Genomic DNA, 16,670 nt, shown 5'->3' on the forward strand with positions numbered 1-16,670 from the left:
GAAGAGCCAGCGGTGCCTGCAGCTCCTGGTTCTGAGGATACGAATCCTGCTTTCTCTTCTTTAGGGGTTTGTCTGCAAAATTTAAATCACACAGGTAAGTAGTAGTATTAAACATACATTTTCATCAACAATATGAGTGAACCTTGCAAAACTCTCTGGCTAGATGCTAGGTTTTCTATGGTTGCCAGGGCACTGCTGTGTGGTTGCTATGTCTTTAGCATGTTACTAAGTGGTCACTAGAAGGTTCTGGGTGGCTACCAGGGTGCTGCTATGTGGTTGTCAAGGGTTTTTATTGGTTTTAAGCATGTTACTATACAGTTGCTAGGAATGCTTTTAGGGGGTTACCAGGGTACTGTTTATTGGTTGCTAAGGTAAACTCATTGGCAGTAAACAATTTTACCCTTCGGTTGTCAGGATGTTCTGGGTAGATGCCAGGATCCTGCTATGTAGCTTTAAGGTGTTCTGAATTGTTGTTATTATTGGTTATTGGTTATTAGCATGTTCAGGATGTTTGCCAGGGTGTTGCTAAGTGGTTGCCGAGGAAGGTCTTATTAGAAAATTCAGGGTTGTTTCCAGGATGCTGTTATGTGGTTCTTAGGGTATTCTGAATGGTTGTTAGAAAGTTACTACATGGTTGTGGATGGTTGCCAGTATATTGCTTTGTGGTTGCTAAGTTGTTCTGATTGGGTTCAAGCATGTTACGACGTGGTAGGTATGTTCTTGGGTGACTGCCAAGGTCCTGCTTTACAATTGGTAAGGTAAGGTGTTACTATACAGTATTACAATGTGGTTGCTGAGATGCTCTGGGTGGCTGCCAGGGAACTGCTTTGCAGGTGTTATTATTATTGTACCAGTTGTTTTGAATCGTTTTGAGTGGTTGCTAGGGTGCTGCTTTCCAGTTGCCATAGATGGTGCTTGTCAGGACATTGCTTTGCAGTTGCTAAGTTGTTCTGATTGGTTTCTAGCATTTTACCATGTGTTTGCTAGGATGTTCTGAGGTAGTTGCCCAGGGTCCTGATTAGCATTGGTAAAAGGCAAGTTGGTTACTAGATTGTGATGCTAGGATTTATAGAGTGGGTGCAAGTTGCAGCTATACAGAAGTATGCCCAGCATGTTAACAATTTATAAGCACCAAGTCATAAAGGCTGGTTATACAGATTATTAGTAATCAATCTAAAGCATGAACAACAGTCAGTGCAACTAAAAAAATAAACACGAACCTTTATCTTGAACTCCCTTAGAGCAGCGTTCTCGTTCAATAGCGATTCCCTCTCAATCCTTTGATCTCAGCAAGAGCATCCAGCTCTGCCTCGTCGTAGGGGTTCCACTTACTACCCCCGGGTGCTTGGCTGCAAGTGCCCCAGTGATCTGTAGTAACAAGGAACCTGTTGGTAGGCCGACTGCTCACCCCGATAGACAATGACCTGCGGAGAGCCGTTCCTGGGGGTTCCGGTGATATGGTGAGGTATTGCACGATAATTCATTCTCAGCCTCTGAGCCATGCTCTACCCACCGATAATGGCTCAGCTGAACTGCTCAGTCTCAGAAGACTTCACCGAGACAACTTTATTGTTAGCTTTGTGGAGTCTTTAGTGGGTGAGCTGACAATGTCATACATGGCACCTTTACCCCCCTCCTCCTTCATTAACTTTTTCTGTTTCTTTTTCCGTTCAGGTGAGTCCAAGAGGAGGTTCAGAAGCAGCATCTCTTGGGGAGGTGTAGGGTGGAGGAGACTGAAGAATCAGGGGCGGCCGAGATCCAACTGAAATTTAACCAACCCAAAGGTGAAAAGTCATACTTTGTAAATCAGCAATATGGCAACAAAATAAGCTTTTGGTAGAGTTTGGTTGGTTTAATTTCTGCATTTTTGCACATCCATATCAATTTGATAAATCAGACCTTGTGAGTCCAAACACTCTATAAAGGTCCTAACATAGGATCATAATCAGTCACCCTGTACTGTAATACTACTGGAAAATAATTATCCTAACCTTTGTCTCCATACAGAAATCTCAGTTAACCCGATTCATCCAAGAATTCATCTTTTGTGAATCATAAGCCCAGAGAATGTAGTGTACAGTTTAGCTTAAATGTGTACTATAAATAGTGCCCATAAACGTCTTTTGAGACAATATTCTCAAGAGCAGAGGCTTGGACCGAGAAACAGTTTTCCTTACATCACAACTTAACAAGAGGAGAGTATTATTTCTCCCAGCTGCTTGTCTCCGAATATATTTTCTTGGGAGAATAGCAAGCATAATCATGCTATACAGACAAGTACAAGCATATGTGTAAAGGGTGTATGTTCAAAGTGACAATAACACAAATTAAACCGTGAATCTGGCAATGTCAACCTGCATTGCTACCTACTTACAGTGGTACACATCTGGCACTAGTAAGCACTGTGTGACTGCTAATCACAGGTGAGACTGTTGCAAACGTACCCAAAGTACAATGTGAAAAGAGACCAGTAGGAGTTAAATTAGGGGCTTAAAAGCATACCATATCTAAAAATGGTATAGGTACAAAAATGGAGGTTCAATCTACCTTTCGGCGTCCCTTCACTTCCAGCAGGAGAGCATATGGAGCGTACAGGGAAGGAGGCGTTTCTCATAGCGGGGTCACTCTCCTGTGAAAACAGGTTGAAAACTGTGTTTTTGATACAAATTCAGGCACAATCTAATGAAGAAAAAAAAAATGAAGAAATGTATGTTGGGTTATAAAAACGTCTTTTGGAAAGCACTCACATCATTTCCAAGTCTCTGGACAATGCTGATGTACTCATCGTTGGAGCAATGCCTTGCATTATGGTTGGAGTTACCAGACACTTGACAGGAGACCTTGTTGTCATGGATGTTTCTCATGCCACCAGGAACTATTGGACTGGATACAGATACTGCAATACAATAAACATATTATTTTTATTTGTAATAATTTACATTGATTCATTTTTCACAACAAGAACAAGAACATGCATTAAGAAATTGAATAAACATCCTCTTGAGGTTCTCATAAGAGAGAAGACTGGAGACTCACCTTGCTGGATCTGTTGGTGCTGAGGGTAGCTGGGTGGATGGCTGAACTGCATGTAGCCTGCAGGGCTCTGTGGCGCATACGGGCTGGGCACTGGGCTGTTCTGCTGTGGCATGTACCTGGTACCAGAACCTGCCGGAGGTTGAACATATCGGCTGTCGAGTAAGAGCAGAACTGGTCAGTATACAGAATAGAGATGGAACCAGGTTTTTCTGCATATTTTAATTCCTTTAATCACACTAGATGGAGTTAAAATGGTTAGCTGTTTGCCACTTACCTATCTAACCCAAATAAAAAGGAAACTGAAACAGTACCTGGGAGGGCTTGGAGTTATAGTGGTTTGCTGGTAGTTTGATGCCGGACTTCCATGCATTGAATTCTGAGGCATCTTGTATGGTGATAACATTGGCTGTTGCATTAAACCTTCAAAGCATAAAACAAAGACTGTCAACAAATCATGGGTTTAAAATGTTGACTTCATGGGTCAAATTACATGGCAATTTAAGCTCACATTTGTCATGCTATCTGACTAGAACTCCAATGAGTTTGATTAAACTCAGTCAGCGATAAAATCATTTTGTGAGCCAAATGTAATTAAAAGAACACTTAAAAATACTTTCACATACACACTACTGTTCAAAAGTTTGCAGGTAAGTAAAACATTTTTTGAAGATTTTGTTGTTTTGTTTTTCCCCAGCAAGGATACATCAAAGATCAAAGGTTTATCAAAACTGACAGCAAAGACGTATGTTCTTTTGAACTTTATATTCATCATAGAATCTGGAATAAAATGCATATTTTCCATAAAAATATTAAGCAGAACATCTGTTTTCAACTGTGTTTGATGTAATAAATGCAAGCCTTAGTGAGAATAAGAGTTTTTTCTGAAAAAACTAACAAAACCTTGCCAATGCCAAACTTTTGACCATTAGTGAATGCCCAAAATCATTATATTATGGCAGTTTCATACATGTAAAATTATAATTAATATTACCACTATTTCACAGTATTTTCAAACTATAGTCTGGAAAATAAAAAAAATGGGATTTCTAATCCAGGGAGCTCTAACAGAGATCACAGAATAAAAGCATGCCCAGACTAAACAGCTTTATTTCTGCAGTTTCTCCTTACCGCCCTGAACCCCATATCGGGTGGGCGTACTTTTCTCCCTGAAGAGATTGGGATTCCTTGATAGCACCGTCTGCAGCAGTAGAGGCACATCTCCTTCTGGGTCATCACTGCCCAAGTTGTCCTTCAGCTCTCTGCATGTAAAACCACAAAGACGGAATCTGATTCACAGATATTTCACATATCATGTAACAAACACATTTGTTGAGGATGTACTGGAGGAAGGAGACCGAGGTGAGATACCCACATGTGCTCAGTGGACACCTGGTTGAGGCTGTGCGCCAGCTGAGACACAAGCGTGTCGTCCCGCCGGGACAGCAGACAGCTGACCTCCTCGGCGATCCTCCCATTATACAGCAGGCTCTTAGTGGTAGTGACAGGTAGAGGGGAAGGGAGAGGCAGCTGATTTAACACTGAGAAATAAACACACAAAAAAATTAGTCATTCCTTATTACAACAGGAGGCGTGAAATATTTTACTAATTTCTTCGGGACTCCCTGTTTTAATTCAAACACAAAAATATGATTGCCTGTACAAATCAAGGCCTAGCCCTATCAATTTGAAAGAATCAACATCTTCCATACCCAATCAATAGAGCATGTTCTTCAGTGTATACCATCTCGATGAATATTTACACTTTTCAAGATACACAACGTCATTTTCACACCCAAAGAGAAATCAATAGTACTTCCCATAAATTTGTTTATCTGTGTATGACAAAAAATATTGTTATTCTACATAAAGATGATTTCCCTCTTATGGTGGCCACCATGTTCAAGTCAAATGATGAGCTGAACACTATGAACTCTGTCATGATAAGACTCCTATTATCAAATAATTTTTAGTAATAAAAGTTATAAGTCATAATAAAAAAAAAAAAAATTACATTACATTCCTAAAAGCATCTTTAAGAAATTAATAAATAATCTGTTAAGGAAGGTTTGTTATACAAGTTCAGGTACCAAGCATTTGTGCAACTTACGGTCAGTGAGGCTTGCGATCCCAGCGAGAGTGGTGATAGGAACATGAGGCATATCCCCATTCATGCTGAAGAAGGGCAGGGAGCTCGCGTGGATGCACAGGTCGCTCAGTGTCGCTGCTCACTGATCCACCTTTACATCTTTTACTGCAAGAGAAAGAAAAGGACAAAATGACAATCATCAGGTTCAATACTATGAGCATTTTCTTTTCGGACATATAGAAACATTTACATTTTCCTGTCCTTTTGAACCTTCTATCCATGAAATAATCCTGTTTCCACAAAAATATTAAGCAACAACTGTTTGCCACATTGATAATCAAAAGAAATGTTTTTGAGAAGCAAATCAGCAAGGATCATGTGACACTGAAGACTATAAGACTACTTTTAAAAACATTTCATTACATCCAGACATTTGAATGGTAGTGTATATTTTTTCACAACTAGTTTCACCTCCATAATAGTGATGAAAACTTTGCCATCATCACCACAATTTTCCTCATAACATGATCACTAGTTCAACATAACTCAACGATTTAATAAACATGACACTGATGGCTAGCACTGACATCTTGAAGTCTGGAATTTAAAACATGGAAATATCAAAGGAGGTAACTATCTATAAAATAAAAATTGGAGCTATAAATGAAAAACCTTCCTTTTAAACTTACCATATGCATTATGCATGGAACAAAAGAGGCACCAAGCAAGGGCAAAACTACACATGCATCTGCTCATCAAATGGGCTTTATTTTGAAGTTGCCCCTCCCCCCTATGCTTCTATAACTGCCTCCATTCCTCTAGGAGGGTTCCTCATCAGACAGTGGGCAGGCTGAGGAGACACAGTCCTGTTGAAACAGAAAGGTCTTCCCCAGACGGTTGCAACAAATTTGGAAGAACAGAGTTTGGCTTCAGCTGCATTCAGCTGCTCAAGAGCCAATCGTTTCCTGTAGAAAACCTCCAGAGTCTCAGTGAGACTCCAACATCAATTCCAAAACATAAAAGACATGCCGCTGCCTGTGGATGCCCTGCGTTTTACTGCTATAAGAGCAACTGGAAGCAGTGGAATGGAGGAAAGATTCAGAAAATACAACTAAAAAATAAAGAATTGCTTGAGATTAATTGCAAAAAAACAAACAAACAAACAAAAAGAAAAACATTATTATTAATGTGAAAAAATGTTTTGCAATTAAAAAAAGAATGAATGAATATTATTATTTACATTTAGAGAATCTGCAATATTAGTTAATTTCCTGAAATGAACCTTGAGCATTCGAGAACATCAGGTATGATTTTATATAGCCTAAACAGTACATCTATGAACTTGCAGAATAATCCACTAATTCTACAGGTGGTTCTAACAGGTGGTAATCTCTAATTGAGGGACACAATCACATAATATTTAGACCATATTTACACAACAACACATACAAAAAGCCCCATAGTTTGTGTAACACAAATTCAAACATGCACGAGGAGACAGAGTTTCATAGTCTTTGGACTACATAGGCTGCTGTATGAACCCTCAAACTTAGGCCGCTGTACATAAACAGTTCCTGATTGGTTCTCGGTCTCTCTCTATGTATATACATTAGTTTGGGTGACTCATCATGGTGCCTTACTGATGGACTAGACAACAGTGCAATAGTGTAACAAAACCAGGAAAAGTGCTGTTTCTTATTACACAAACATTTATCCAAGTAAAATGAAAGACCACAGGAAAAAACGCAATAAATTTCAACTCAGGACAAGCTTTATCATGTCTGCTAATTCATTAATGGTAAATATATTAACATAGGTCTCCTATGTGAAATCTCATTTCCAGATTACAGCCACAGCTCAATGTTTCTCCAGCCCCAGCTGCTCCAATAAAACACCACAGCAATTTAAACAAACAAATCTGGCAGTCTTGTCATAATTGTGAGCGATTTCAACTATATTCCCTTCTCTGAATCTACCGTTATGAAACCAGAATCTTGGCAACAGACTGAAACCTTTAAATTTACTTTTGGTTTTTGATTTCTGCATGTTTTGGACAAGAACTACTAAAGCTAACTGAATCCTTGCAGGATTTCATTCATTCATTCATTCTTTGCTATCATAAATCTTTCAAACCCAAACTGCATTTTTAAATCAATGAAGCCTCAATGTTCTGTTTTATAATACATTTATTTTCTATAAAATTAACAGTTCAGATATGAGTTACTTGTTTATAAAAGACTGATAATTCTGTTCTTTATAAACATGTATTACTGTCATAAATATTCAGAGTTTGAGCATTATAAATGGTTAAAATGTTTGTGTAAGACATTACTAATCTCACCACGACTTTAATTCATATTATTCTTAACATACCTTTGTATTCAGAGATAATTGACAGTAAACGATCATGGAGACTCATTTCATTTTTGTCTCAGTAAATTAATAGTATATTGAGCTGCAGGTAAAGCCCTTCAGATTCCAATAATTCATTTATATTCCCTTCACACGGCCAGCTAGTTATGAATATTTGGATAATTACTCTGCCAAAACCATGACTGATAGATATCTGATTATATATTTTATCTGATTAATTATTAAAGGCCAGTGTTATTCAATATAAGAGAGCATTGTTTGCTCTTTACTTTGACAGATTCTCTAAGGTTTGCTCTAATTAGATGTTGTGGATCTATTAATCAAACTATTCTGATGTTCACAAGTTCAGCTTTAAGAGGGCAGTACTGTTTATTCTGATGGATAATTAATCAGTCAGGTTAACTATCTAATCTTGATGGTTATGGTATTGTTTACTGAGCTAGATGGTAAATAAGACTCGAGTTTTGTTTATTCTGACAGACAGCTAATGAGAATTTCTTAATAGGATTTTTGTTTATAGTTATTCTGATGGCTAATAAATTTTCCTGGAATATGAGAGTATTGTTTACTCCGACTTCTAGTTAATAAGCATCGTTCTGATATGATTGTGTGTACTCTGTCAGATGCTGGAAACGGTTTTACGCTAAAAACACAGTAACGTTTACTCTGATGGAAGGTGAATGGGGTTTACTCTGAGAGGACAGTATTGTTTACTCTGGTCTGCGGAGCTGCAGGCCTGTATGACTCTTATCTCCGGGCTTCAGGTTCAGCTGCACACCTGCATCTCCAGATGAGCCCCCTGGACCAGTTGAGTCCTTTTAAACGGCCCGTTTTGGCCTTTGCGTTCGCGAACCATCCGAACCGCGGATTCGCCTGCGGGCCCACATCGAGCTAACGCGTATGCTAACACTGAGCAAGGGCTGCACAACACCTATAACCTTTCGGAAAGTCCAAAGCACGTCCCACCCCGACACCGGGCTACTATGCTTTCCCGCTCGGAACCAGCGAAAACGGGTCCGGCGCATTTACCTGAGGCTCTGTTGTTGAAAGGTGAAGATGGAGGGGTTCGGGCTCGCTGTGTCCCTCTCACAACAATAATCCGGGTCGCACCGCTTCCTCTCACTGCAAACATGAAGACGGACGGGCGACGGTCATTCTCCTCGCAGGCGCCAGCGGAAGCTCGCACTTTACTCCGGACGATGGAAGAAAGGATTCGGTACCGAAAGGCTCCAGGGCGCTCATAAAAGAATCCACACAGACTCTCTCTCTCGCAGAACAAAATGCCGACCGGAAGCACTGCTGCAGGAATGACTCCCTCCACCGGCGCCGAACCAACCAGCAGCGACCCGCCGACTTCCGCTGCCTGCTCTCCTTCTTCCATCCGCTGCTTCCCATCCTCTTCTCTATCATCCTCCACTCTGCTCTCCTCTCCCTCCTACCCACTTCTCTACCCATTCACGCTTTTGCTTTCTAATATTAGAGTATTTCAATCGTCTGAGGGGTGTGTTCATTAAATGTGTTTAAATAAGGTGATGGCTTAAAAAGAAAATCCATGTTTACATTTAAGACAAAACGCTAAAGCAAAACCATTGTTTTTTGTCACACACTAGTCAATTTTGTGGTTTTGCGTTATTTTGCTTCCATAATAATCAGAGTAGTGGAAAGCAAACATCTAAAATACACATTTAAGTGTTTAGTTTATCAATTTGTATTTTAATTAATTTGATTAATGTAGATTTAAAGAAAGAAAAAATCATGCATTGAGCCCATTTAAACCGGGTCTATGTAAATGTTTACATTCCTGTTCTGGAAATGTATGCAAGTTAGTGCTTTTAAATTGGATAATGCATAATTTGCATATTAAAATATAACATTCCAGACAACTTGTAATTCAAAATTATTATTAAATTTACGTGAATTTTACACGAAAGGAATATTCAGACAAGGTCTATTTTGTTCATGCTAGTATATGCATATGGATACGAGCTCAATTGCTCCCTCTCACGGTGCTAAACTAATAATGGCTGTTATTTAAGGCATAATAGGGGACAGTCATACTGTAACTTCGGTATAGACACATAACTTAAACTTGTGACTATTAAACATTTGCACCTTTAAAAACTATGCAATTCATTTTAACATCTGTTGACCTAGACTATTGACAATTAGCATAAACTGTTTGCATTTATATTTGTCTTGAGGACGGAATTCTCAGGTAATATTCGAATATAGGAGGATTTTAAACTTACTTTTAAAGAAAGAAAAAGAAAATATAGCTGCAAGCAGCGATGGTGGGCTCAAGCCACCAATGCCATCACCACCCCGGTGGCATCAGGTAAAGTGTGCCCAGCGGGCACATGCATTCATAATATCCCTCTGGCAGTGAGGTTTTAAAGGATATGGCAGTTAAAGGGTTAATCCGAATCATCTAGACTTTAAAATTACATTCACAGAACAATATATATATATATATATATATATATATATATATATATATATATATATATTTATAACTTTAGTAACACTTTACAATAAGATTTCATTTATAAACATTATGTTAACATGAACAATATTTATATAGCATTCATTCACGTCAGTTAATATTCCAAACTTAAACATTAAAACATTGTTTTATTGTGATTTTTTTCCAAGAACATTTTACCAATTCCAAACCATATCAATCTTAATAACTACCATTATTTTTATTTAATCATTTATGAGTGCTATACAATACTCCAGGAAAGCTGGAAGAGAAAAACACTTTATATTCATGTGTGTAGAATTATTAGGCATGTTTTCTTTTGCAGATGGAATGCGCTAAAAAAGAGTTTTAACTCAAACTGTAAAGTCGAAAATTATGAAATACCCATGAGAAATATCAAACACAAATGCAATACAGAAATGGATAAGTTAAGACTTGACCATTGTACAAAAAATGCTGACTGGGTCATGAGGTCAGAAAAGAAGAAGAAAAAAACAGGTCAAGAAGAACTGACAAAAAGAATTGCAAAATAATTAGGAATTAATGTGAAGATTAATTTTTAGTCAATTCTGACAGACTTTCAGGAAAGGAGGTGGAATAAAAAAGAGCTCCTAAATCTTAATCCCGGATTCTGGAAGATATTCCTCAAACCATCGGACAAGAGGAGGTGGTGCTGGTCCTTCACGAGTCACTCTAATCTGTTCATGAAGCCTATATATAAAGTCTTAATATATAGTATTTCACAATACTTCATGGTATTCTAATTAAATCATTTTTTGGAATCTTAGATTTCTCAGAACCTGACACATTGTAATTCTGAGACTCAAGGAAAGTGGCAGTTCTGTAAAATGTTGGCACTGGAGACTAAATGCTCCCTGATAGTTTCACACCTAATTCACTTAACACACACACACACACACACACACATTACCCACAGTGACAGTGGGACTGAGTGACATCAGATTTATGATAGTTTTTTAATTTTCTATCATCCATATAGTGTTGTATAGTCATGAAACTATGCATATTTCCTCAGAATGACTTGTCTTCTATGTGTACATTTTTTTGAAGTGTTTAGAAGCTGCACTTTAAAAAAATAAAAGACATTTACTGGTTACTTTTTTACTGTTATTTCAAAAAATCACCACGACAAAACCATTCAAGCTATCCAAAATTCATTCGCATCTGTTCTGTAAGATAAATTCTTTAAACAGTGGTAAAAGAGGATGTGGTGCTGAACCTTCAAGAGTCACTCAAAACGTATCTGTCCATAAAGCCTATAAAGAATTATTCTTAATATACAGTTCACAATACTTCAGCTTGTTATTCTAATTAAGTGAGGGTCATTTTATCAGTAAAATACATAAAATTCATATTATTTTTCTTTGAAAGATTTCTATAAATGATTTAAATCATACTTGTTTCTACAATAATTATTTAAAAGTGATCCTATAGCTCCATCAGGTGGCCATTATTGGTACTAAGAATTGCAAGCTTCATTTATAAGTTATGATAGTTTTAATTTTTTGCTGGCTCTTGAAAATGATAAAGCTTTGAAACTTACTGTGGTTCCTTCAAATGATGACTTCTACGTATATAAAAAATTATGAAGAGTTTGGAATGAAAAAATTTAAAGATATAGTAAAATAACTATTGTATTTTTTTATGTTACTTTAATAAATTGCTATGGCCACACCATTTAAGGTATCCTAAACCCATTCGCAATTTAACATCTTCAGTATATGGCTTCATGTTAAAACAGTTTGGTGTGAACTACTTGTGTCTTTTTGGAGGAGTATGATTCATTTACAGGCTGATTTTATCATAAATCCACAATAGAATTTCTGAGTTCTGTATCAATCTGTGTTGTTGTTTGTTTATTTTTATTTTTTTATTTTTCATAGGAAGATAACTGATCCTTTACTCTCCTTTTTAATAAATGTGCTTATAAACCAAGGACAAGCTATTTATAGCTGTATTTATAAACTGCTTACTACTGACTATTAATATTGGGACAAGGCTTTATAAAGCATGAACTGACTATTTACTTTTTGAGTTTGAAATTATTATTTGCAGCACAAATAAGGTTTTTTACGATTTTTTAAAATTCCTAAAACTGTAAGAAAAGGATAAGGCCTAAGATTTCTATGTGAGTGGCTAAATTTATTTGTTTTTATAACTATAATGCATAAACTATGAAATTATACAAAATATATAAAAAAGTACAACAGTTATTGTTTTCCAATGTTTTTTAGCCTACTGCAATCATTCTAAACAGCTTGAATAAAACCTGTTAATATTTATTATAGACCACTGTAACTGTGTATAATCTAACAAACAAGTTTATTATGAAAATAAAAGTGTGTACACCAGATAAATTGGACGAGAAAGAAATTGCTAACAATAGTATAATAGAGCATGTTTTATGTTTTTAGGCGTTTAGATGCAGAAATGGACAAATCAAATGTAAAATAAAATGTAATTGATTTAATTAAATATAGATTAATTCTTGTTAGAGCAAAATAATAAATAAATAAATACGTACACACATTAAAAACGCAGCCAAGATGAATGAATTACATTTTTTATATAGATTAAAATTGAAGACAGAAGCAGCTGGTATACGCGGTCACTTTATATTCAAATCCAGTAGATCCACTTCAGATATATTTCTCAACGGTTTACGTTCACGTGGCTGTTTTCGTTTATATTCGCCAAGCTATTTTGAAATAATCTTGTCCGTGATGTGTTCGTTTGTACGACGAAAGCCAGAATCCTGCAGCTCGAGAGATATATGTTCTTCTGCCAGTCGCGCTTTCAAATAGTCTTGCACACTTAAACGGGTCACAAACACCTGCATTTAGCTCTTGTAGTGTTACAATGGGTTTATTGTGTGCATTTGTGGTAATATTTTATTTTAAAAAGCTCTTAAACAAGAATAAATTCGTTTGTTTTGAGCTCGACACTGTACGCGCTGATCGGAGGCGTGATTTCATATAGGCAGCCTCAAATATTTCATTTTCACACAAACAGTTCAAAAACATCTTAATTTAGCTCTTGGTGTGTTCTAATTGGTGAATAGTGTGATATCGCTGCAATACTTTATTTTTAATAGCTATAAAACAAGAATAAACTCGTTTTTTCTGAGCTCATCATTCCAGATGCTCATGCTCAGAGCGGTGATTCATCTCTCGTGTTTCTCACGTATCACTGACCACACATAAATTATTAATGAGCCCTGACCCGGTAATAATCATATATGTTGGTTTAGCTTGTCAGTGTGAATTAAATCCAAGTATTTATTTGTATTTTAACCGATTTAAAAGAGAAACTAAATCTCCGGTAATTGCACCTGTAGGGGCGCTATTTCTCTCAGACAATGGAAGTCTAAGCACATACACTCAAACAGAGGGACAGAGTGATATGAGATGTCTGACAGTTTTTTAATTTTCTATTATCCATACAGTGTTGCAAAGTCGTGAAACTATCCATATTTACTCAGAATGACTTTTTGTCTGTATGAAAAAAGGTTTTGAAGTGTTTGGAATTTAAAAATGCAGGAAAATTAATAATTCCAGTTTTACTGTCATTAAAAAAAATCACCACGACAAAACCGTTCAAGCTATCCAAAATCCATTGGCAATTTAAGTTGTTTAAAATGTTTTGGCATCATGTAGACAAAGTTTGGTGTGTATAGTGTTACTCTCCTCTGAGCAGTATGCATTAATTCACAACTAAATGTAAAAAAAAATCCAAATTCAAATCAAAATAGCTGACTTCCTGTTGATCGTAGCTGATGACTGTGAATTAGAAAGTTGTCCGTCTTGATAAGAACAATTTTTTTACCGAGTTTGGTGTCTGTAGCTAAAAATAACCCCCCCACTTTTGACAAAAGGTGGCGCTATAGAGTGCCTCTTCCACGCCCTCTTATGAACTTTTGCCAGTGTCTAGTTATCATAAATACTGATATGTGTTCTGAGTTTGATGAAATTCTAAGCATGTTATATGCCTCAAAATCACCTGAGAAGTATTCCAGTTTCACATGTTGCCACGGCAACAATATTTTTAGCTATCCAATTTCCCCCAGCAGATTCATATCGGCTGTGTTTTAACATTATTCTGATGAAGTTTGAAGCAAATTGAGTAAAAATAAGATGCTGAATTCAAAGCATTTTGAAAATGACACACTTCCTGCTGCCAGTTGGTGGCGCTATAACTTTGACTCCTAATAGTCACATATATGTGATCGACATCATACAATGAATAATCTGATGAAGTTTGATTGAAATCAGGAAATGTATGTGGATGGTATTAGACACTTCCTGTTTCTCAATTCTCGCCATAATTTCAACGCCTCGCCACGAGCAAACCGTTCGAGATATCAAAAATCCCCTGGCAATTTTTCATCCCCAATGTCTTGAGATCATGTTGACCGAGTTTGGTGGTAAACGAGTAAAAAACCTATGACAAGTATATCAAATTCCAGAGCATGCGCTTTTTACATAACTCTTAATAGCTGACTTCCTGTTGGGCGGAGCCCAATGACATGCAATACGAAAATTGTTCGGCACAATGAGATCTATATGTGTACTGAGTTTCATATGAATATGTGCAAGTATGTGTGAGCTATACATCAACATTTATGACTGTGTTCCAGGGGGCGCCATAGAGCCCCTGTGCCACGCCCGGGTCCCAACCTCTGCAGGCTCCTAAAGGGCACAGATTCCAAAGTGTGCGCAAATTTTCAAGAGTTTTTGAGTATGTTAGGGACCCCAAAAGCCCCCACAACTTTGACCAAAAATATGAATAATAAACCCTAAATAGCCAACTTCCTGTTGGGCGGAGCCTATGACATGCAGTACGAAAGTTGTTTGGTTTAATGAGATCTACATGTGTACCGAGTTTCATGTGTCTACGTGCAAGTATGTATGATATATGGCCCTCAGTATTCCAGGGGGCGCTGTAGAGCCCCTGTGCCACGCCCGTGTATCAGTCTCTGCCCGACCCTAATGGCCGCAGGTTCCAATCTGTGTGCCAATTTTCAAGAGTTTTCGAGCATGTTAAGGACCCCAAAAGCCCCCGTAACGTTAGAAAAAAATAATAATAATAATAATAATAATAAAAAATTAAAGCTGCAAGCAGCGATGAACGGGCCCTCGCACCCGGGCTCACCGCCATCGTGTGGCTTTAGTAAAAAGGTGTACGTTGAGAAATATGCATTTAAACTCATAAATATAAGTGCAATATATCAAAGTTTATTCCATATGTGTGCCAATCTTCCTGTTGCCAGCAGGTGGCGCTATCGTTATAATGGAATATTGGCCTTCAGATGTGTTCAAGCCAGGACCCTTATCACACATGTGAAGTTTGGGCAAGATCGGACATTTTATGCCTGAGTTATAACATCTTTTATTCCCATGGCGAGACATCGAACTTCGTCATGGCGACATGGACATGCCTTTTAACAAAAACTCAAGATCTTCACAACTAAACATCACACAGGTCTTTAGATTAGACTGACCACAAAAAAGACATTGATGTCATAAAATTTCTAGGAGTAGTTTGTCACAGTGTAAAATATGTCACTTCCAGTTGCCAATAGGTGGCGCTATGACTATAACTGAATATTGGCATGTAGATCTGTTCAGGTGAAGAGTCTTATCAAAAATGTGAAGTTTGGGGCGGATTGGACATTGTATGTGTGAGTTATAGCACCATCATTTTTCATGGCGAGACATCAAATTTTGTCATGGCGCCATGCACACCCTTTAACAAAATCTCAAGATCTCCACAATTTAACATTGCCAAGAACTTTAGATTAGACTGACCAAAATAAAATTTGGATGTCATAAAATTTCTTGGAGTAGTTATTTGCAGTGTAAAACATTGACACTTCCTGCTGCCAGCAGGTGGCGCTATGACTATGACTGAATATTGGCATGTAGATCTGTTAAGGGCAGAAGTCTTATCTAACATGTGAAGTTTGAGGCAGATTGGACATTGTATGTCTGAGTTACAGCAGCTTCCTTTTTCATGGTGAAACATCGAAATTTGTCAGGCCGCCATGGACACGCCCTTTAACGAAACCTCAAGATCTTCGCAATTAAACATTGCAAAGGGCTTAAGATTACACTGACCAAGTTTGGTGTTTATCTGAATAAATCTCTAGGAGGAGTTCGTTAAAGTACAACCCCTGAAAATGGCAAAAACTATGCCAATTTTGCAGAGAAAATTCTAAATAACCGACTTCCTGTTGGGATTCGGATTTCGTACCAAGATACTTTTTTGTAGGTATTGGTGTGTTACATGTGTGTACCGATTTTTGTACATGTACGTGAAACATAGCTCGAGGCGCACTCCATTGAAAGTGCATATGCACTCCGTTGAAAGTGTATAGGTGGCGCTATCGAGCCATTTTGCCACACCCAATGGAATATTTGCCTTCATGTCTGTTCAGGCCAGGACCCTTATCACACATTTAAAGTTTGGGGAAGATCGGACATTTTATGCCTGAGTTATAACATATTTTATTCCCATGGCGAGACATCGAATTTCGTCGCGGCGCCATGGACACGCCTTTTAACATAATCTCAAGATCTTCACAACTAAACATCACACAGGTCTTTAGATTAGACTGACCACAAAAAAGACATTGATGTCATAACATTTCTGGAAATAGTTTGTCGCAGTGTA

General features: G+C 37.5%; 1 protein-coding gene across 2 annotated transcripts; it reads right to left on the reverse strand.

Moving 5' to 3' along the window:
• Positions 1–1,565: 1,565 nt before the first annotated feature.
• Positions 1,566–8,973, reverse strand: LOC113081796 (nipped-B-like protein B). Of its 2 annotated transcripts, none has more exons than XM_026253745.1 (9): positions 8,525–8,973; positions 5,144–5,287; positions 4,409–4,574; positions 4,165–4,295; positions 3,348–3,456; positions 3,037–3,188; positions 2,748–2,896; positions 2,548–2,629; positions 1,566–1,762 (listed from the first exon to the last, which is right to left on the reverse strand). In XM_026253745.1, exons 2-9 carry the CDS (start codon positions 5,205–5,207, stop codon positions 1,671–1,673), a joined length of 945 nt encoding a protein of 314 aa, XP_026109530.1. In that variant the 5' UTR covers positions 5,208–5,287; positions 8,525–8,973; the 3' UTR covers positions 1,566–1,670. The 2 variants fall into 2 exon arrangements, with proteins under 2 accessions (XP_026109530.1, XP_026109531.1); XM_026253746.1 differs by having other exon boundaries at positions 4,195–4,295; positions 8,525–8,969.
• Positions 8,974–16,670: the final 7,697 nt, after the last annotated feature.

This window comes from Carassius auratus, unplaced genomic scaffold (genome assembly GCF_003368295.1).
Source record: "Carassius auratus strain Wakin unplaced genomic scaffold, ASM336829v1 scaf_tig00035044, whole genome shotgun sequence".
Taxonomy (NCBI): Eukaryota; Metazoa; Chordata; class Actinopteri; order Cypriniformes; family Cyprinidae; genus Carassius; species Carassius auratus.